The 22,380-nt window shown below is 40.9% G+C and overlaps 1 protein-coding gene across 18 annotated transcripts in view; it reads right to left on the bottom strand.

Annotated features, from left to right (window-relative positions):
- The window catches only part of KMT2C (lysine methyltransferase 2C), a 254,936-nt gene that overhangs the window by 162,219 nt on the left and 70,337 nt on the right, over positions 1–22,380 (bottom strand). For all 18 annotated transcript variants that reach the window (XR_003510636.1, XM_027538533.1, XM_027538516.1 and 15 more), the window contains exon 2: positions 15,757–15,845. Coding sequence is in view for 17 of the 18 variants with exons in the window: in XM_027538533.1 (XP_027394334.1) it covers positions 15,757–15,845 (89 nt within the window). In the remaining variant the exon portion in view is untranslated. The remainder of the gene's footprint in view (positions 1–15,756; positions 15,846–22,380) is intronic.

The following is a 22,380-nucleotide window of genomic DNA, read 5'->3' as shown; positions in this document are numbered from 1 at the left end:
GGACAGCAGCCCACCAGGCTCCTCTCTGCCCATGGGATTCTCCCGCAAGAATACTGGAGTGGGCTGCCACTGCCTTCCCCAGGGGACCTTCCCGACCCAGGGATGGAGCCCGTGTCTCTCACGTCTCCTGCACTGGCAGGTGGATTCTCTACCACTGTGCTACCTGGGAAGCCCTTTAACGGGCTATTATTTGGCAATTACATTAGTCAGCACCAACACCCATTTTCTACTAGTTACCCAAACCATATGCATGCTTCTATGCTTTCAGCAGCTATTAAGTAGAATAAAAATGTTTCTCTCTCCTAACTTCATCTCCAAAGAACTGACAATACTCTTCTTGCTTCCTTTATATATAATACTAAGACTACAGAAGAAAACATATCTAAGAAACTGCGTGATCATGTCCTTTCCTTCTTTTGAACAGTGGTGCTCAAAAAAAGTATGCATTCTGAGTTACATTTTTCAGTTGTGTTTGTAGCTTACTGAATTTAATGTATCCACTACATCCAAAATGTGCTATAAAGCTAAACAATTAGCACAATATCAGAAATAGCAAGTATTTTACTTATCATATCTTTAGTCACTAAACTACTTAAAATGTTGACACTGATTAATAATATACTGCTTTCACAGGGCATATAAAGACTCTAAAATGTAAGCTGACTATAAATATATACACAAAACTGTCAAACAGTGGTTCCCTAGAAGATAACACTTTTTACAGCTAACTTAATTCTCTTTATAACTTATCCACAGTTTCATAAATACAACCATACATTACTATTATACTTTTAATGTGATTTTTTGATGCAAGCACAAAAGAATTAAGAAAAAGACTCTAATACTTAAGGACTGTGCCCCTCACTGCAGCGAGCATCACAAGCGTGAGGATGCCGCTGGCGGTTCACTGCTGCCCCATGTGTCACGGGGGCAGAACCGTGGGTCCAAACGATGGTCTGCACGTGCAGTGAACTGTACTACAGGACCAGAGAGGGCGGGAACCACCACTTTTAGAGTAAACATTAAACAAGCCTGTGCCTTGTCCCCGAGGGAGATGTGACCTCGTTCTTCAAGGCTGCTCACTGCAAACACAACCCTGGGAAAAGGCACAGACAGGAAGTGGTCCAGGCCTTCCGTTCTTGGGGACCCACGGAGGGGTATCCCCCAACCACAGCTACTATCACGTCTCCACTCTACACGTGAGGAAACAAGGATAAGAGGTGAAGGGGCTCTGCTCAAGGACACAATCAGCAGGGGAGTCTGGATTCAAACACAGGCAGTGTGGCTCCACACCTGAACGACTAATCACTACTTCACGGAATGTGAGTTGAAGTGAAGAAACTGAAGAAATCAAAATAACTGCAGAACTGAAAACAAGAGGATCACATGAGGGCCTTCCCTGGTGGTTCAGGGGTAAAGAATCCACCTGCCAATGCAGGGGTCACGGGTTCAATCCCTGGGCCAGAAGATCCCACAAGACGCGGAGCAACTAAGCCTGTCACAATGACGGAGCCTGGGCTCTAGGGCCCGTGCGCCCCAGCTACTGAGGCCCCCACGCTCTGGAGTCTGTGCTCTGCAACCAGAGGAACCACTGCAGCCAGGAGCCCACACGCCACAACGAGAGCAGCCCCGGCGCGCTGCAACCAGGGAAAAGCCCGGCAGCAACCATAAATGCATGAAGAATTTCTTTTAATATTCTTTTTAAAAAAAAGAAGATCACATGAAGCAACAACCACTCTGAAGACAATGTTGGTAATATGCTGGATGGACTGGAGAAAAGACACAGAAGAATCTGAAACAGTGGAAATGCTGCAAGACTAGTCAAGGAAGAACAACACACACAACAAATACGAGTAACTGCTGCTACCTGACAAAGAAAATACACTGAATGAAAAGAATATTCAAAGCTGGCTTAACAATCTACATTCAAAAAACTAAGATCATGGCATCCAGTTCCATCACTTCATGGCAAACAGATGGGCAAAAAATGGAAACAGTGACAGACTATTTTCTTGGGCTCCAAAATCACTGCAGATGGTGACTACAGCCATGTAATTAAAAGACTCCTGCTCCTTGGAGGAAAAGCTATGACAAACCTAGACAGTGTATTAAAAAACAGAGACATCACTTTGCCAACAAATGTCTGTATAGGCAAAGCTAAGGTTTTTCCAGTGGTCATGTATGGATGGGAGAGTTGGACCATAAAGAAGGCTGAGCACTGAAGAATTGATGCTTTTGAACTGTGGCGTTGGAGAAGACTCTTGAGAATCCCTTAGACAGCAAGGAAATCAAACCAGTCAGTCCTAAAGAATCAATCCTGAATATTCATTGGAAGGACTGATGCTAAAGCTCCAATACTCTGGCTGCTGCTGCTAAGTCACGTCAGTCATGGCCGACTCTGTGCAACCCCACAGACAGCAGCCCACCAGGCTCCCCCGTCCTTGGGATCCTCCAGGCAAGAACACTGGAGTGGGTTGCATTTCCTTCTCCAATGCATGCAAGTGAAAAGTGAAAGTGAAGTCGCTCAGTCGTGTCCGACTCTAGCGACCCCATGGACTGCAGCGCACCAAGCTCCTCCGTCCATGGGATTTTCCAGGCAAGAGTACTGGAGTGGGGTGCCACTGCCTTCTCCGAATACTCTCGCTACCTGATGCAAAAACTGACTCGTTGGAAAAGACCCTGATGCTGGGAAAAACTGAAGGTAGGTGGAGAAGGTGGTGACAGAAGATGAGATGGTTGGATGGCATCACCAACTTGATGGACGTGAGTTTGAGTAAACTCCAGGAGATAATGAAGGCCAGGGAAGCTTGGTGTGCTACAGTCCATGAGATCACAAAGTGTCAATATACAATTTAGCAAATGAACAACTTTTAATAACAATATCCTGGCTGAGGGAATCTAATAAACAGGTATCAAGTTTCATACACTATCTAAGGAAACAAAAGAGGTCAGCTATATATTCTATTCAAGTGCCCCCCAAATTTACATAAACTAGCACATGTTAGAATGCAGAGAAAACCCCAGAAAAACATCTACTTCACTAACAGCAGACTAGGTAATTTGAAACAAACCTCCAGTTGAACACAAATAAGAAAACTCAGTGAAATATTTTTTTAAGTGAAAAGAGTCCTAAAAGCATCACAAAGTTAACAAGATAGTAAGGAATTTTGAGACAAAACTGCAGGGACGGGGCAACGAGCAAGGTGAGCCTGGTGTTCGGGGCTGCCTTTCCCAAGGGGGTGTCAGCTGCTCAGGAAGAGGCAACTAAGAGCACTCGCTCTGACTTTCAAGACACATGGATGGTTCTAGAAGCCTGCAACATCCTGGGAACTCAGGATGGCAGGAACCCCAGAGGGCTGGGCCTTAACAGGAAGAGTGAAACAGAAATCAATTTCTGCAAGGACTGCTGCACAACTCTGAGTCACGTGCCTGGAACAGAAAATAAAGCTGTAAAAGTGAACTGAGGTGGTCCTTAAAAACGAGTGCCCCTAGGTACCAGTAAAAAAGGAAATCAAAGAAAAACTGCCCTTGAGGGGAAAAAACAATCATCAATCTATTTCTACAAATAAACTGTCAAGTATATTATCCTGTACACAATCACAGATAATCAGTTACCTGAGGACACAGGATGACATGGGCAAGAATGAGCAGAAACAGCTGAAACAAACCCAAAGACTCCAGATATTAAAATAATCAAACAATTTTAAACTGTATGTATTATGTTCAAAGTAATAGAATTCAAGCATTAAAATTTTCAGGAAGGAACTAAAAACTATTAAAAAAATGCCAACTTGAAAAAAAAATAATAAAGAACTTTTAAAACATAACACATGGGGACTTCCCTGGTGGTCCAGTGGTTAAGACTCCGGGCTCTCAATGCAGGGTGCCTGGGTTCAATACCTGGTCAAAGAACTAGATCCCACATGCCCCAACTTAAGCCTGGAGCAGCCAAAACAAACAAACAAACAAACACATGGACTTAATTGATACATTTAATAAGAGGTTAGATAGCTAAAAGGGGTAAGAAAACTGTAAGATCTGTCTAGAATAAAGGACACAGGGACAAAAGTATAAAAAATCAAAAACAGAGGGTAAATGACTCCAAACACAGTAAATCAGTCTAATGAACCTTCAAGTAGAAGAAAGAAAGAATGGTACAAAAGCAGTATTTGAATATATAATAGCTGGAAATTTTTCAAAGCTGATGAATATGGCAAGAAACCTCAAATTCCAAAGCATAAAAAGAGTACCAAACCAATACAACAGTTAGAAATGAAAAGTAATAAAACAAGGATAAAATTCACAGAAACACCTGGAAATGTTTTAAACTCTCTTAAACAGCATAGAAGCGAAAGAGGAGATGCACAGTTCAAGAGGGAGGGGACATATGTACACCTATGCCTGGTTCATGTTGATAACAGAAACTAACACAGCATTGTGAAGCAATTATCCTCCAATTAAAAATGTCAAAAAGTCAAAGACGAGACCAAAATTACAATCAAACACCATTTATAAAATAAGAATTATAATATTCAAACCCAGGGAAAGCACTAGAAATCATGTTAAAAGAAACACCAAGCTTCAATACCTTTTCCCCCTTTTGGTTTAGTAATTACTAAAAAAAAAAAAAAAAAGTAATAATAATAATCAAACATCTACATCATAAGTTGGAAATAACATCCACAAAAGTTTCTTACAGTTAGTGTGTAACAAATAAGTTTAATACCAATCAAACATACAAAAATAAATTATATTTTCATATATCAGTACAATTTGAGGCCAGTTTGTGCTGGGGGTTTTTTTGTAGGGGGGGGAATGGGAGGAGGGTGGATCCCAGGTGGTACAGTGGTAAAGAATCCACCTGCTAAGGCAGGAGACACAGGTTCTATCCCTGGGTCGGGAAGATCCACTGGGGGAGGAAATGGCAACCCACTCCAGTATTCTTGCCTGGAAAATCCCATGGACAGAGGAGCCTGGCGGGATACAGTCCATGGGGTCGCAAAGAGTGGGACACAACTTAGCAACCAAGAATGGCTTTTCTGTGTGTGTCATTTGTAATAGCTCCCCTTCTGGGGCTTTTAGTGAGTTTTACCTCTAGATCTGCTAAACTCGTTCAAACATAAAGATTAATTAAGTATCATGTCTAGACTTTCAGGTATAACACAATATCCATTAAAAATGTCTCCACAAAGAATTATTGTACAGACAGTTCTGGCTACACAGAAACTCCAGAAAAACAGGCTTAGTGAAGTCTAACGATCAAGGCAGAATTTCTGGAAAGGAAGTTGGAGTGGGTACTCACAAAGAGTTGAGGTGATTCTTAGAAAAAGACTTGGATAATTGAGAGACTGGTCTATACTGAGAGAATGCCAAGATACAAGCACAACCCATTTTAATTATGTTCTTTCATCATGAAAAATGAGGTCCCCTAGGCAAGACTGACATTTACTATGAACTAAAAGTACTGGATAAAACTGTTAATGATATAGTCTTAAAGATATCATTTAATCATGTGTTAATCAAAATATGGGAGGATTCAAGCCAATGCTCACCAACTCTTCAGATTTTTGAGAACAGAATTGATGTTCCAAGGACAATTGGGGAAAAGTTCCCTCCAGTGGACTTGGAAAACTCTGCAGCCTAGAAAAACTAACAATCTAAGTCAAAATTCTAATAAAAAATATAAAGCTGGACAGAGAGAAGAACAGGTGTTACCAGTGGCTGGGGGTGGGGAAAATAGGGAGCTGTTGACCACTGGGCAGGAAGTTGCAGTTATATAGAATACGTATGGAGATCTATGTACCAGCAGTGATGACTATGGTTACTAGTACTGTGATATTGAATACTGAAAACTTGCTAAGACAGTCGATACCAGATTAAAAAAAAAAGGGGGAGAAGCTATATTGATTTCAGATACAACAGATTTCACAGCAAGTTAACTTACCAAGACAAAAAAGGAACATTATGTAACTATATGTATGTATGATACATCAATTCTCCAACAACACATAACAATTCTTAACACATAGGCACGTCACAACAGAGGTCAAAATACATGAGGCACAAACTGACAGAACTAGAAGGGCAGATCTATGAACCCACTATCATGCACAGGGACATTAATAGCCACCTATCAAAAGGGATCCAGCAACAGAGCATCTGTAAGACAGCTGAGCCCCACACACCACCATCAATCAACTGGAGGTAATGGACGACCTCATCCAACAGCAGCAGGATACATGTTCTTCCACAGCTCAGACGGAAACTCTACCAACAGACCAAATACATTTGTTTCTGTGCCTTGAAACAAATTTAAAATGATAGAAGTCATAGAATGCCTGCTCTCAGCACCAACAGAAGAAGGGAAATTGGCAGCATTGAATGTATACATAGCAAACAAAGAAGGATCTAAAAACCAATAAACTAAGCTTCCACTTTATGAAACTAGAAAAAGAATAGCAAGTTAAATACAAAACAAAGCAGAAGAAAAGAATTAATACAAATTAGAGCAGAAACCAATGAAATTGATAATAGGAAATCAAAGTGGGGGGGGGGAATCAGTGAAACCAAATGCTGCTTCTTTGCAAAGCTCAATAAAATTGATAAGTCTAGCTAGCTTAACTAAGAAGAGAAAAGATGAAATTACTAATATCAGAAATTAAAGACGGGCCACCACTAGGTCCCATGGGCATTAAAAGGATACTAAAGGAATACTATGAACAAACCTATGCCCACAAATCTGAAAACCTAAATGAAATGGGCCAGTTCCTTGAAAGACACAATTTGCCAACACTCTGGCGGCTCAGCTGGTAAAGAATCCACCTGCAATGTGGGGAGACCTCAGTTCAATCCCTGGGTTTGGAAGACCCCCTGGAGAAGGGAATGGCTACCCACTCCAGTATTCTGACCTGGAGAATTCCATGGACTGTATAGTCCAGGGAGTCACAAAGAGTCGGACATGACCGAGTGACTTTCAAAGCAAAGCAAAAGCATCACTGAAAGAAACAATCTGAACGGGCCTACATCCGATAAAGAAAGTGAATCAGTAATCAATAAACTTCTAAAATAGAAAGGACCAGGCACAAATGGGTTCACTGGTGAATTCCACGAAACACTTAAGGGAGATATTATAGCAATTCTCTACAATCTCTTCTGAAAGACAGCAGCAGATGGACTATTTCCCAACTCATTCTGTGAGGCCAGCACTACGGTAATACCAAAAACAGACATCAAAAAAAGGAAAAAAAAAAAACAACCCCCAAATTGACAGATCAATAGCTCTCATGAACACAGATGCAAAAAGCCCTCAACAAAATTTTAATCAATTAAATCTAAAAATGTATATAAAGAATTATACACCACAACCAAGTGGGATTTATCCCAGGTACACAAGGCTGGTTCAACATGTGAAGATGGATGAATGTAATCCATTCCATCAATAGGCTAAAAAACAAAAGTCACATGATCATATCAATAGATGCAGAAAAAGCATCTGACAAAAATCACAATAGCCATTCATGACTTTAAATATCAACGAAACAACTTTCAATAAACTATTAGTAAGAATACAGGGGAACTTTCTCAATTTGACAAAGAATTCCTAACAAAAAACCTACATCAACACCATGTTTTGTGGTAAGAGACTAAAGCTTTCCTACTATGATCAGGAACAACTCCTTCTGAACATCATCTTGACGTTCCAGCTACTGCAACAAGACTTGAGAAAGAAATGAAAGATATACTGATTTAGAAGGAAGAAATAAAAAAGTATCTTCTGTTCAAAGACATGATAACTGTCCATGTAGAAAATCTGGAAGAATCAACAAAATCTCCTTGTCTATATAGCAAGGTCTCTGGATACAAGGTTAATATACAAAAGTAAATGACTTTCCTACACACCAACAATGAACAAGTGAAACTGGAAATAAATTTAAAAATTCACATTACCACTCCCCTCAAAAAATACTTCGGTATAAAGCCAACAAAATATGCACAAGATCTATTTAATACATGTCGAAAACTACAGAACTCTAATGAAGAAAAATCACAGCAGTAAGCAGTTATTCCATGTTAGTGAACTATAAAACTCAGCATTACCAAGATGTCAGTTCTCCCCAATTTGATCTATAAACTCAATGCAATCCTAATCAAAATGCATCAAGTTATTTTGTGGATATCAACAAATTGATCCTAATATGAGTACCCTCCCTGGTAGTCCAATGGTTAAGACCACCACAGAAGGAAATCCAGATGAGCTTGGGTTCAGCAATGACATTTTAGATACAACATCAAAAGCATGATGATGAGAGAAACAAATGACAGATAGACGATTAAAATTTAAAATTTCTGCTCTGCAGAAAACACTGCCAGCCAATAGATATATAAAGAAAAGCCACAGACTAGACAAAATATTAGCAAAAGACGTATCTTATGAAGGACTGTTACCCAAAATATATGAAGAACTCTTAATTCTCACCATTCAATCCAGCAATCATCTTCCTTGGTATTTACCCAAAGGAGTCGAAAACTTATGTCTACACAAAAACTCTGTACACAAATGTTTATAGCAGTTTTATTCAAAACTGTGAAAACCTGGAATCAACCAAGATGTACTTCAGAAGGTGAACAGATAAACTGTTGTACATACATACAAGAGAAAATTATTCAGCAATAAAAAGAACTGTGTTTTTAAGCCATGAAAAGAACTTAAATGTATACTACTATGTGAAATGAGCTAACCTGAAAAGGCTACATATTGTATGATTCCAGTTATATGACATTTTGTCTTCCTACGGAGACAGGAAAAAAAACAACGGTTGCCAGGGCGGAAAGGGGAGCAAAGGATGAACAGGCAAAGCACGGAGGACTTTTAGGACAGTGATGGTATCTGTTTGATACCTTACTGACAGACATATGTCAGCATATTATACATTTTCCCAAATCCACAGAGTGTGCAAACCCAAGAGTGAACGCTAATGTGAACCAGGGGCTGAAGGTGAAAGGGGGCGGCATTGCAGCATGGTCAATCGGAACGAATGTGCCAGTGCCGGAGGGGAGGTGAGAAATGGGCAGCTGCGGCGGGTGGGGGGGCAGGAAGCAAACAGGAAAATCCGTGCCTTCCACTACAACTCCATAACTGCTATAGTTATAGAACTACAGTGAACCTGAAACTGCTGTAAGAGTAAAGCCTATTTAAAATTATGCTAGAGACAAACTGAAACTATCAATGGGAACTGCAATTTACAAGCACATATAAACAGCCTCTAAGACTCCTGAGAGTCCCTTGGACTACAAAGAGATCCAACCAGTCCATTCTGAAGGAGATCAGCCCTGGGTGTTCTTTGGAAGGAATGATGCTAAAGTTGAAACTCCAGTACTTTGGCCACCTCATGGGAAGAGTTGACTCATTGGAAAAGGCTCTGATGCTGGGAGGGATTGGGGGCAGGAGGAGAAGGGGACGACCGAGGATGAGGTGGCTGAATGGCATCACCGACTGGATGGACGTGAGTCTGAGTGAACTCCAGGAGTTGGTGACAGACAGGGAGGCCTGGCGTGCTGCGATTCATGGGGTCACAAAGAGTCGGACACGACTGAGCGACTGAACTGAACTGATAGACAACCTCGAATCTCTGTAATGACTAATGGACAACATAACGAACTCTCAGCAGAAATAGGGACGCATCCTGGCAGCCTAGACTTTTCATCTCTTATACTATTCTCCAGCAAAAAGAACCACAAGTCCTGATGGAATAGTCGAATTCATATCCAGAAGCCCAGAGAATATTGAAGATGGGCGTGAAAAATACTCTTCCCAGCAAACAATAATTTTGAAACATTGAGATGACATTAAAAAGGACTCAAATGCCAGACAAAAATGGGTTCCCACTAGCCACACTAAGACAATGTAAGCAGTTAAAAAAAAACTTTAATTATAATTAGCTAAATCATAATTAACCAATTATAATTAACTAAAACAAGTCTGCAAAGCCTTGATTATATAATGATTCTTTAAAAAAAAAAAAAAGTGGAATTTCTCTCAAGTAACTAGCACTTCATTCAAGTAGATTTTATTTATAAAGAAAAATGCACAGAGAACTGGCAACATCACCAGCTACAAAGAGGGAATGTTCTCACCATAAAAACTGTGAGGATTCTTGCTACCTTCCCAATGACCACTTGAAGACTCATTCCCACCACTTACCCCTCACACACACACATCCTAAAGAATAAACACTGTTAATAAACAATGTTCAGTTCAGTCGCTCAGTCATGTCTGACTCTTCGAGACCCCATGAATCGCAGCACGCCAGGCCTCCCTGTCCATCACCAATTCCCGGAGTTCACTCAGACTCACATCCATCGAGTCAGTGATGCCATCCAGCCATCTCATCCTCTGTCGTCCTCTTCTCCTCCTGCCCCCAATCCCTCCCAGCATCAGAGTCTTTTCCAATGAGTCAACTCTTCGCATGAGGTGGCCAAAGTACTGGAGTTTCAGCTTTAGCATCATTCCTTCCAAAGAAATCCCAGGGCTGATCTCCTTCAGAATGGACTGGTTGGATCTCCTTGACGTCCAAGGGACCCTCAAGAGTCTTCTCCAACACCACAGTTCAAAAGCATCAATTCTTTGGCGCTCAGCCTTCTTCACAGTCCAACTCTCACATCCATACATGACCACAGGAAAAACCATAGCCTTGACTAGACGGACCTTTGTTGGCAAAGTAATGTCTCTGCTTTTGAATATGCTATCTAGGTTGGTCATAACTTTCCTTCCAAGGAGTAAGCATCTTTTAATTTCATGGCTGCAGTCATGAAAAATCATCTGCAGTGATTTTGGAGCCCAAAAAAATAAAGTCTGACACTACAAATAATTTTTTTTTTAATGTATCAAGGTACACAGTTTACAGGTTAAGAGACCTTCCGATAAATCTTGGGCCTGGAAACGGAAATGTGCAGAGATGCTGAAGCCCTGCAGTCAACTGGAATGGGCTTTTAAATTGACTAGAGATTTATGGAACTGTTTCTTCTCTTTGCTTGCAGGTTGGTGATTTTAACAATTGTTCTTTATCCTTTTCTTTAGTATTCTTCTTGCTGTGTGTGTGCACTAAAGGAGATGGACAAAGGTCTCCCCAAGCACAGAGACAGAGCAAAGACTGAGACGTTTGACTTTATTTAACTTTCATACAGAAGGACAGGATAAGATATATATGTATGTGTATATATATCTATATCTATATCTATACATATCATCCTGCTCCTGTTAAATCCTTTCAGTAAATTTTATTTGCACTGAAATCACACAGAAGATAGTAAGAGAAGATGTTCTTGCCTGGAGAATCCCAGGGACGGGGGAGCCTGGTGGGCTGCCGTCTATGGGGTCGCACAGAGTCGGACACGACTGAAGCGACTTAGCAGCAGCAGCAGGTAAGGAAAAAATCAAATGCCAAAATCTTACTTATGTGGTGATGTTCGAAGAACAGCAGTAGCTTAGGAAACACGCGAGAAAAGTACAAGCAGGCACTACTGCTTAGTGATGCCCACTGGGGGGGTGACGTGTCCGCGGCGCTGGGGACAAGCCCATGGAGGAGACAAACCCCTGACCTCAGGAAGCTCACAATCTAGGATACAAGGCACACGGCATGCAAGTATGTAACACAATGCCTTATCTGTAAACACCAGGAGGAAAGGTAAAGCGGGAGAAGAGGACGGAGCCCAACAAGGGCTGCTTTTTGACAGGCTGGGCAGGAAAGGCCTCCCTGACAAGGGAGCATCGAGCAGAGTTGGCTGAAGTCAGGCAGTAAGTCCCCTGAGGGTCTGGGGGAAAGGCGCTCTGAGCTAAGACGACAAAAAGTGCCTGAGAAAGGGCTGGAGCCTGGAGAGCAAGGGGAAGACAGGACAGGTTGCGAGGTCAGGGGAGCTTGAAGATCGCAAGTGGACTTAGGGTTTTAAGTGTCACTGGAGGCCTTGGAGAGCTGACAGAAGGAGTGTAAAAGACTCTTGGGTTTGTCTTTTTTTTTTTTAATTTATTAATTTATTTGAATGCACAGTCACATTTATTTATTTGTTTGGCTGATCTTAATTGTGGTATGTGGGATCTCGGTCCCTGACAAGGGACTGAACTCGGGCCCCCTGCATTGGAAGCTCAGAGTCTTAGCCACTGGACCACCAGGGAAGTCCTTCCTTGGGGTACTAGAAGCTCACTCTGCCACTACATGGAGAACAAAACTAGAATGGGTGACAGTGAGACCAGCTGGTAGCTTGGCAGCAATTCACACAAACGGTGGTGATCCGAGTCTGGAGTGACCACGGTGAGGAGAGGAGAGCTGTCTGAAATCAGGACGCAGTACTAAGGTACAGCCCGAAGCATTTTCCAACAGGCTCCACGTTTTTAGCCTGAACAGTACATGATGTCATTTACTGAGGCAGGAACACTGGAGGAGGAGAAGGTTTGGGAACAACCAGTGGTTCCACAGAAGACATATTAAGCGAGGGATCCACTGGAGACATCTAAGAGATGTTAAGAACTAAGGTGAAGACACTGGTTGCGTTCAAAGTAAGAAAAGAGCTGGCAATATAACTCTTAAGAGTCACCAGCACACAGACAGTAGTTATAGCAACTAAACTGAATGAGACCACCTAATCTGTGAGAAGATGAGCAAAAAAGAAAGGAAGAGACCAGTGAGATAGGCAAGAACAAGAGAATGTGGTATCCTGAAAGTCAAATTAAAAAGAGAGAGACTTTCACTCCTGAAAATGTTAGAGGCATGAAGTGAGACTGAATACTTAAGGTGAACAAAGACTCAATGGTGGTTCTGGCAACATGAGATCAAAATAGTTTTAGTAGAGCGAGAGGAAGAAAGCTTGCCAGTAGCAGGTTCATAAGAAAAGGGTCAAAAATAAGCAGCTACCATACAATCCTGAATATTCATTGGAAGGACTGAAGCTGAAACTCCAATACTTTCGCCACCTGATGGGAAGAGCTAATTCATTGGAAAAGACCCTGATGCTGGGAAAGATTGAAGGTGGGAGAAGGGGAGGACAGAGGATGAGATGGATGGATGGCATCACCGACTCAATGGATATGAGTTTAAGTAAACTCTGGGAGTTGGTGATGGACAGGGAGGCCTGGTGTGCTGCAGTCCATGGGGTCACAAACAGTCGGACACAACTAAGCAACCTAACTGAACCATTAAGTACAGACAATTCTTTCAAGAGCTTTTGCTGTGAAGATGAGCACAGAAGCAAAACAGTAACTGAAAACAATATCCGATCACGAGAAGGTACTTTTGTTTAAGAAGGGTGATACTGTACACTGCTATATTTAAAATAGATAACCAACAAGGACCTACTGTACAGCACAGGGAACTCTGCTCAACATTATCTAACAACCTACATAGGAAAAGAATTTGAAAAAGAATAGATACATGTATGGGTATAACTGAATCACTGTGCTGTACACCTGAAACTAACCTAACATTTTTAATCACCTATACTCCAATGTAAAATAAAAAGTTAAAAAAAAAAAAAAGTGTAGCAAATGCTTAACACTAATGGAAATAATTCTCTGAGCAAGGGAGCTCAAGATGTTGGAAACCAAGGAAGACTGAAGGGGCAAGGGGGACAGAACGAGGGACACAGGCAGAGGAGCTGGCTGTAGAAACCCCAGAGACTCTTCATCCCATTTTAACAGGAGGACTGGTAAAACAGAGGGGTAGAGATGACAGCAGGAAAGAAGATCTGATGGTGGATAACTGTGGAATTTCTTTCCTGATTGCTTCTATTTTTTTTTTCATTGAAATAAGTAAGATCATCAACTGAAAAATGGAAAATGAGGTGTCAAAAAATCTGAAAGAAGAGAAAGTAGGTAAAGGATGATCCCTGATAATGGGTGGGAGAACTCTAGGTATAAGTGGTATGAGTGGAAAGTCAACCATGACCCACTGGAGGCTGAGGTTTTCTCCAGTCACTCTGGCTGCTGCAATGCAGAGTCTCAGTTTCGTTATGAAACCAAAACAGTGGGAAGATGACAACGGAGTTCCAGGTGCGTAAGAGAGAGACTACCACAGTGGATGACAGAATCTGAATGAGAAAAAGGCTGACAAACCCCATGGGTAAGATCCTTAAGTTGGACAAGTCACTATGGCTGAAGGGTTATCGTGATGTGGATATCGAGCTGGTAAAAGAAGAGTTAGACTTGAAACTGAGACTTTGAAAGTGAAACAGCCAATTGTCCTAGTAAGTGATACAATACTAAAGGCTAAAGTACGGCCATAAGAAAGAGAGGCTGGGACTTCGCAGGTGGTCCAGTGGTTGAGAAATCTGCCTTACAAGGCAGGGGACCCAGGTTCAATCCCTGGTCACAGTACTAAGATCCCATATGCCGCTGGACAGCTAAGCCTACGTGTCCCAACTACTGAGCCTGCACCCTCTGGAGCCCAAGCTCCACAGGGAGAAGAGAAGCCTCCAAGGGCCGCGACAAAGGCCCAGCACAGCCTGATAAATAAATAAAGGAATGAGTGGCTCACGCGGGCTGGAGAGAGGGCTGCTGAGGAAAGGAAGGCGCCACTATTCTGGGTATTAAATAGATTGTGAGAATGGACGATGGGGGAAGGAGAGGAAAACGGACAGGGAGGCACTGAGTCTTCCGAGGATGACACAGACGGGGAGACGGCGCCACTGCGAGCCGGGACTGTGGGCAGTCCGTGCACTGGCTTAGAGGGACGTCTACTTAATGATAAATGTCGCTCAAAAGTACAAATCACTTTTGACACGATAGTAACAGCACAAAGTACAGAAAAAAATTAAAATTAAGGGGAAAAACTATGAAAAACAACCTATGGGGAAGTGAAATAAATCCAAGCATAAAATATTAACGTGGCAATGAATGTGCACCAAAGGGGTAAAATGTAAGGAGAAGCATTCTGAACTTCCAGCTTCTCCCTGCTCTGTCTACTTAACTAGACCCTAAGGGAAAAGCAATGAGAACTGCTGGACTTCTGAAGGCTTTTCAAGAATTACAGGCATGTAACAGGAACATATGGGATAACCAAAAGTACTTCATGGAAAATAATATTTTAAAAGACGTAGCAATTTCTAATTTTCTCCTTTAAGCATCAAGGAGATGCCATTCAACTGCAGAGAAGAAGCCTATCCACTGTGTCTACAGTCTATCCAACAACTGCAAACACACTGAGAGGCCACCTCGCTTTGACAAACCTCTGAACACGGTATGAAACCTACTCCCTTTGACAGCTCGTTAAATCACTAACTCAGGGTGAATGCTGGAAACTACCTTGGCAACTTGCTCTACCTTCCTCTTGCAGATGCAAAAACACATGAGCTTCCTTAAGGCACCCAAAGTCAAGGAGACAAGGAAGTATTTGGTCTGGTTTAACCCAGCAGTTCACAGTATTATTAGCTAATGAAATGTACTTTTCCCCTCACCTACATACTAACACAATAAACAAACACCAGATGGTTCATAAGCCAGAAATTTACCAGGAGTTATCACGCAAATGGCCTAGAATTATGTTTATTCCAGTTTTAATTTTGCTTTAATAAAATATTTCTATACAGAGTTTAAATGATTTCTACTAAGAGCTTTTTGGGGAAAAAAGAAAGAAAACTCGGTTTTTTTCACTTTGTCATTACTTTTCAAACTACTTCAGCACATGGACACTCTAGAACTCAGTGGACAGCCGAACGCTGCTTGTGCAAAGGACTGAGTAAATTTTAAACTTGCTAGTTAAGCTCTGGCACCTGTTTCCACAGTATTTTCCGTCTCTGCGCTCTCCAGTCCGTCCATGCTGTCCTCATCTTCTGCTGCGGTTTTTCCTCTGCTTCGAGGCCTGCAGACCAAGAATAAACACATAATTAAATGGTACATTTGAAGACTTAGAATTCTACTCAAAATGAAGCACAGTAAAAGGTCCTTAGAATAAAATGATTTAGGCGATCCTCCCTTCATTTCACCGTGTCAGCAGTAAATGCCACACTTCATGGCTGCCTTCCCCACAGACTCAGCTGCTCCTTACACCCAAACATGGGGGCAGGCCCACATTACTACGTCCATGTCATCGTAACTCACTTCTTCACACACTCCTCAGGCGAGGCTTTTCCCCTCTTCTACCAGACCTTGAGATGACTCCCTGTCTACAGCAGTGGTGTTTAACTGCCCAGGTGGCTCTTTTCAAAGTGCACACACCAGGTTATACCTCTAGATCTAAAGAAATCGGGGAGTGACATCTCTGATCTCTATTTCTAAAATTTTACTCCTTAAGGAGAAAGTGAGGCATACCCCTGCAAACCATGCCCCACCCCCCAAAACACCCTCCATTAAACATAATTTAATCACACTAGAAGTGTGATGGATTTTTAACTTATAAACACTTCAGTAAAGTCAAATAAATGTTAAGAATCATGGTAAAGTAATATTTTTTTTAACCAATACAATTTAAAAAAACTAAGGCCTTTAACGTCTTTGATGTCTCATAAATGAGTCAAAAAAATTTAAACAAAGAAAAAAACAAGACACTACACGTAAAAAAACTTAGCAACTGATAAATCAGTATTCAGATAATTTCAGAGCTTTAAATTATTTCATTACTTGAAAAGGCACAAATGAACTGTTTATTTGAAAAATATCAAATGAGTCGAAAACAATTAAGAAATAGAGAAAATAATATGAAGAAAATAAAGCAAAAGGCTGTTTTAAACAACAGGAAACCCATTTAAATTTTACTTTTTAAAGGAAATAAATCCCTCAAAACTAATAAAGGAAAAGTATAAATCTTTTAAGTTAAAGTAATCAAAGTTCAAATATTTGATAAACAAACTACTACGAACTGTCTAAAGTCATCCTCACCCTCCCCAAAATTAAAAAAGAATACCTGAACCAAAACCCTAACATATCCAAAAACTGTGGATGAAAAAAAATCTAAACAAAATACCAATAATCAGAATATTAATATTAGAAATCTGCCAATCTAACACACCAAGTCAAGCAGTCAAAACACCACCATTCATAAGAAGAGGGAAAAGAGGCAGAATAAAATGACAAAAATTTTGGGAAGGGGGTATTGAGGCTATGGCTGATTTTACTGTTCATGGGAAAAGGGAGAGAATAATTATCTTTAGAATTTATTAAGGCAACTTGTTATGTTGAACTTAAAACAGTTAAAGGGTAAAAAAGGAACAGAGGAACGAAGGTTTGATCAGTCCAACAGCAGGCAGACCAGGAGAAAAAAAACACCTGGTAAATAGAAAGTAAGAAATAAATATGAGTTTACACAGCAAAACTTAATGCTGCCATTATTTAACGATGAAAGTAATTCAGCAGTGTTAACTCAACAGAACTTCAAATTACATAAAACAAACACACAAAGAACAATAGAAAGAAACTGCTAGTTTCACAATCATCATGGGCTATTTTAACATCTCACTCTCAGAAACTGATAGATGAAACACTAAAAGCATTTTAAGCAAGTATTTAGACAATACATTTAACAAGCCACATTAGACAACTCGATCAACCCTACTTGTGTCTGGCTCTGTTAAAACACTGGATAAACAAAACAAAATCCCTGCCTTCTCCAAACTACACTCTAGTAGGAAGATAAGTTTTTTATTCTTGAAAACAAATAAAACACAAGAAAATACTAGGGGGAAAAGGCAAAGAGTGAAGGACTAGCTATCTGTTTAAATACATTTATAAAATCAGGCACTCAGTCGTGTCCGACTCTTTTACATTTACAAAATAAACTTGGTGAAATGAAATTCATCTGAGTAAGGAGACACTTGAGTACAGATGTGAAGCAGAACAGGAACCAAACCAGGCAGATATCTGGTAAAAGAGCGCTGCGGTAGAAGAAACAGCAAATACTAAATTCTTAAGAGAAGAGCTGGCAGGACAGCAAGGACACACTGCCCAAGCAGACTGACTGAGAGGAGCCGTGAGGAGACAGGCGGCCTAAGAATATTTTTTAAAGGCGGGGGTGGCGATTCATTTGTTTAGAAACTCGCAGACCAATATAATGACTGGATACAGGGAGACAGGAAACTCTTGAAATAATCCCAACATGACTACTGTAGTGGCAAAGAGAATAAGAAATTAATTCAAGCGAGATTATGGAAGTAAAATTTCCATTTAATCTTCCCTTCGTGTTCTTCATACCTGTGTCCACTCATTGCTGAAAACACGGAAACACACGTGGCTTTGCTAGGCTAACCCTAATCTTCCAGGCCAACGCCCTGTTCTAAGTTTCTCTCGCCACTATCCTCGCCATCACTAGTTGAAGTTTGGGGCACAACTGGCTTTACGTCAAACTTGTTTTCTCTTGTTAGTATCTCAACGTATTGGTTGTCTGCATCAGGTGGCAGTTATTGTTGAGTGGCTAAGCCATGTCGGACTCTTTGTGACCCCATGGACTGTAGCCCACCAGGCTCCTCTGTCTGTGTGATTTCCCAGACAAGAATACTGGTGTGGGTTGCCATTTCCTACTCCAGGGGATGTTCCTGATCCAGGGATCAAACTCGCATCTCCTGTATTGGCAGGCAGATTCTTTACACCAGTCAGCCTCCAGGGAAGCCCCTGAATGGTGGTATTTACTCCTAAAAAATAAATTTTAATTTTTGCCTTGCTTTTCTTCCTGCTTCTATTTATTTCTTCCATTCTTGATTTTTGGCACCACTGAAAACATGCTTTTCACATTCATCAATCCATCAGAATACTACTGCTTCTGTCAACGGATCAATGGATCAACATTAGAAATTTGATTTTTCTGAATGCGAAACATAAAGCTCATATTGTCAAACCCACAGCAGTTGGCAATTTCCAAACTTAAATAGCAAAATAGATGCATAGATTTTCACAGCTCAATCACATGTTCTCGGTTTTGGTTTTAAATAGTCTAATTACAAATGATAACACTAAGATTATTTATTTTAATCTTTCTTTAGTTTTTCTCTCTTTTTCCTTTGTATCTCATAACGTTTTCATCTTAACTTTTCCTTGTTTCACTTTGCTGCAGAGAAATATGAAGTAAAATAATACAACTAACTCTATTTGAGAAAATTTTCCAAAATTCAATGTTTCTTGTTAATCTTATAAAATTAAAACTAATTAAAAAAAAAAGCTAATTTGAATTCCTAAAACAACCTGGGGGCTCAGACAATAAAGCTTCCATCTGCTGATGCGGGAGCCCCGGGTTCAATCCCCGGGTGGGGGAGATCCCCTCGAGGAGGCAATGGGGACTCCAGGACTCTTGCCTGGAGAATTCCATGGATGGAGGAGCGTGGTGGGCTACAGTCCATGGGGTCACAAAGAGTCGGACACGACTGAGCGACTGAGCATTCACTCACTCACTCATAAACAGACGAAGCATAAGAAACAGTATTATCAGACACTGGACAACAGGCAGGGAGAGAGCTGTAATCCCTGAGAAAAAGGAAACCAAAAAGGTGAACCTCACCCTCAAAGAGGCTTTCTGCATGGGGTTAATTTACAAACTGCAGCACACAGAGGGAACTCAGGGCTGGCAACTGTGCTGAAATGAGCACAAAGAAATCAGAAGTTGTGGAGCAGAGTACACAATACGAGGGAGCAGAGAAAAAGCTCCAGAAATCTGCATAAGAGAGCCCTTGGGTTTTAGTCTGAATACCAAACTGTACCGTTGTGGTGTAAAACCTCACAAGGCCGAACAGGAAGTGCTTCCAAGGCAAGAACCAATAGAGGAAAGATGCAACATGGACGAGTCCCAGAGCTCACAATGAGCCAGCAATCAGTCATGCTCTCTCTGGCCAGAGTGCTAAGACCTCAGGGACTACACGTAACAGATTTGGAGCACACCTTTTGAAAGAGGGCTACATGAAGCCTAGAACAAACACTATTCTAAACCAGCCTTAAAAGAGCTAAAGAGTAACAACAGAATCAGAATGACCCACAATTAATTCAACTGGTGGCCAGAAAGGAAAAAAAAGGACATAACCAGAAGAAAAATCAAGAAATAGAAACAGAAAGCAGAGATGACAAACAGATAAGCATGGATAGTAAACCAGCTATTATCACTATGCCTCATGCTTACTGAATTTGGAAAACATGAAAAAAGAAGCAAAATGGAAGCTGATAAAGGCTAACATCAAAAGATGACATCATATAAAAACTTCACTTTGAAAGATTAACATCTGATTAGCAACTGCAAAAGAAAGATGACTGACCTTCAAACACAGCAAAACAAAAACCTTCCCCAAATAAAGGACAAAGTGAAAAAAAGATAAACACAGCTACATGCAGTGCCCTCTGGGACAGTAACAACCAGTCTAATATGTGTAAAGCTTGACTAGGAGGGAAGGGAATGGAAAAAATATTTACAGAAATAATAGCAGCAAAATCTTACAAATTAGAAAAAAATAAAAACCCACAGGGATTTCTCTGGCGATCTGGTGGCTAAGACTCTGTGCTCCCAATGCAGGGAGCCCAGGTTTGATCCCTGGTCAAGGGAACTACATCCCACATGCTGCCAAGTAAAAACCTGCTTTACCGTCTGAGCCACCAGGGAAGTCAAGTAAAACCTAGCACAGCCAAATAAATAAATAAAAAGAAATAAACAAAACAAAACACAGACACAAGAAGCACAACAAAATTCCACACACACACACACACACACACCCTCCAGTAAGGCACGTAACAGTCAATCTGCTGCAAACAGCAAGAAAAAGAAATTTGTAACAGCAACTCCCCTCAAAAGACCTCTGTTTATAGAGTAACAAAAATAATGACTGCAACCTTTTCATCTGTGCTTGGAAGAAAATTATAGGGGGGGAAAAACCCATAAATCCTTGAATAAAACATAGAACAAAAAGCATCCTTCAAAAATAACAGTAGGACCTCCCTGGTGTATCAGTGCTTAAGAATCCACTTTGCGATGCAGGGTACGCAGGCTTGATCCCTGGTCAGGGAACTAGGATCCCATATGCCAGTGGGGCAACGACGTCCATGCTCCACAACCAGAGAAGCTAGGCCAGCGCCACAGAAGAGACTCAATGACGCAACCAAGATCCTGTGTGTCACAACTAAGACCTGACGTAGCCAAATAAAGAAAACCAGCAAAAAATGAAACGAAAAATAAACAGATGCTCAACAAGTTAAAAGAACCTTCATTATATGTTCAGGAAATTCTTCAGACAAAAGGCAAATAATACTCAATAAATATCTAGACCAAAATTCCTGTATGCAAAAGAATAAAGAGTGATGTAAATGGTATGTGAGTACATTTATGAAAGACTTTTATACTTAAACCTCTTTAAAAATTAACTCCCTGTTCAAAGCAAAAATAATAACTTATTGTGGGTTTCAAAATATGTAGAAAATTTAAATGTATAGAAAAAATAGTTCAACACATAGGAGGGTAAAAGTATGCTGATGTATGGGTTTTATATTGTATCTGAAGTGGTACTAACTGAGGCACCCTCTGAAGAGTTAACACTGTGCAATGTAAATCCTAAATCCTTTGTAAACACACACGGTCAGTTTATTAGTCCAACGGAAACAAAAACGGAATCCTAAAAATATATTCAATTAACCCAAAAAAGATAGGAAATGAAGAGAAGGAAACAAAGCAGAAAATCGGAGAGAAGGGACAAACACAAAACAAAGTGCGAATAGAGCTAATCCCTCCACATCAGTAATTATTTAAGGGTAAATGGTCTCAACCCAACAATTAAAAGGCAAAACTTGTCAGATTAAATGAAGACAGCAAGAATCTTCATTAAGGAGATACAGTCCTAAAAATGCATGCACTCCACAGCAAAGTTTCAAAACATGAAAGGAGAGATGTTTAAAGCCACAATTACACCTTGTTAGCACAACCCTCTGCTCAGTAACTGACACAGGCAGACACAAAGCTCAGTAAAGAGACTCGATTTAATACTACCAACCACATCCCTGAGCCGGGAAGATCCCCTGGAGAAGGAAATGGCAACCCACTCCAGTACTCTTGCCTGGAAAACGCCACGGACAGAGGAGCCTGCTGCAGGCTACTGTCCATGGGGTCGCAAAGAGTCGGACACGACTGAGCGACTTCACTTCACTTCACCAACCGCATGGACTGAACTGACAGTTAAAGAACACCCTTCCTAAGGACAGCAGACCACCTACTCCTTTCAGGTGACTGACCCCAAGATCAGACGGGTTCCAAATCGGGAAAGGATTAGTCAAAGCTGTATACTGTCACCCTGCTTACTTAACTAAAATGTAGAGTGCATCATGTGAAATGCCAGGCTGGATGAAGCACAAGCTGGAATCAAGACTGACGGGAGAAATAGCAACAACCACTAGTCCAGAAAGAAATGACCAGGAAAATCAGAAAACAGCTTGAGCCAAATGAA

The sequence above is a fragment of the Bos indicus x Bos taurus genome, chromosome 4, assembly GCF_003369695.1.
Source record: "Bos indicus x Bos taurus breed Angus x Brahman F1 hybrid chromosome 4, Bos_hybrid_MaternalHap_v2.0, whole genome shotgun sequence".
Lineage (NCBI taxonomy): Eukaryota > Metazoa > Chordata > Mammalia > Artiodactyla > Bovidae > Bos > Bos indicus x Bos taurus.
The sequence above is the reverse complement of the archived record's forward strand: the minus strand, read 5'-3'. Positions and strand labels throughout refer to the sequence as shown.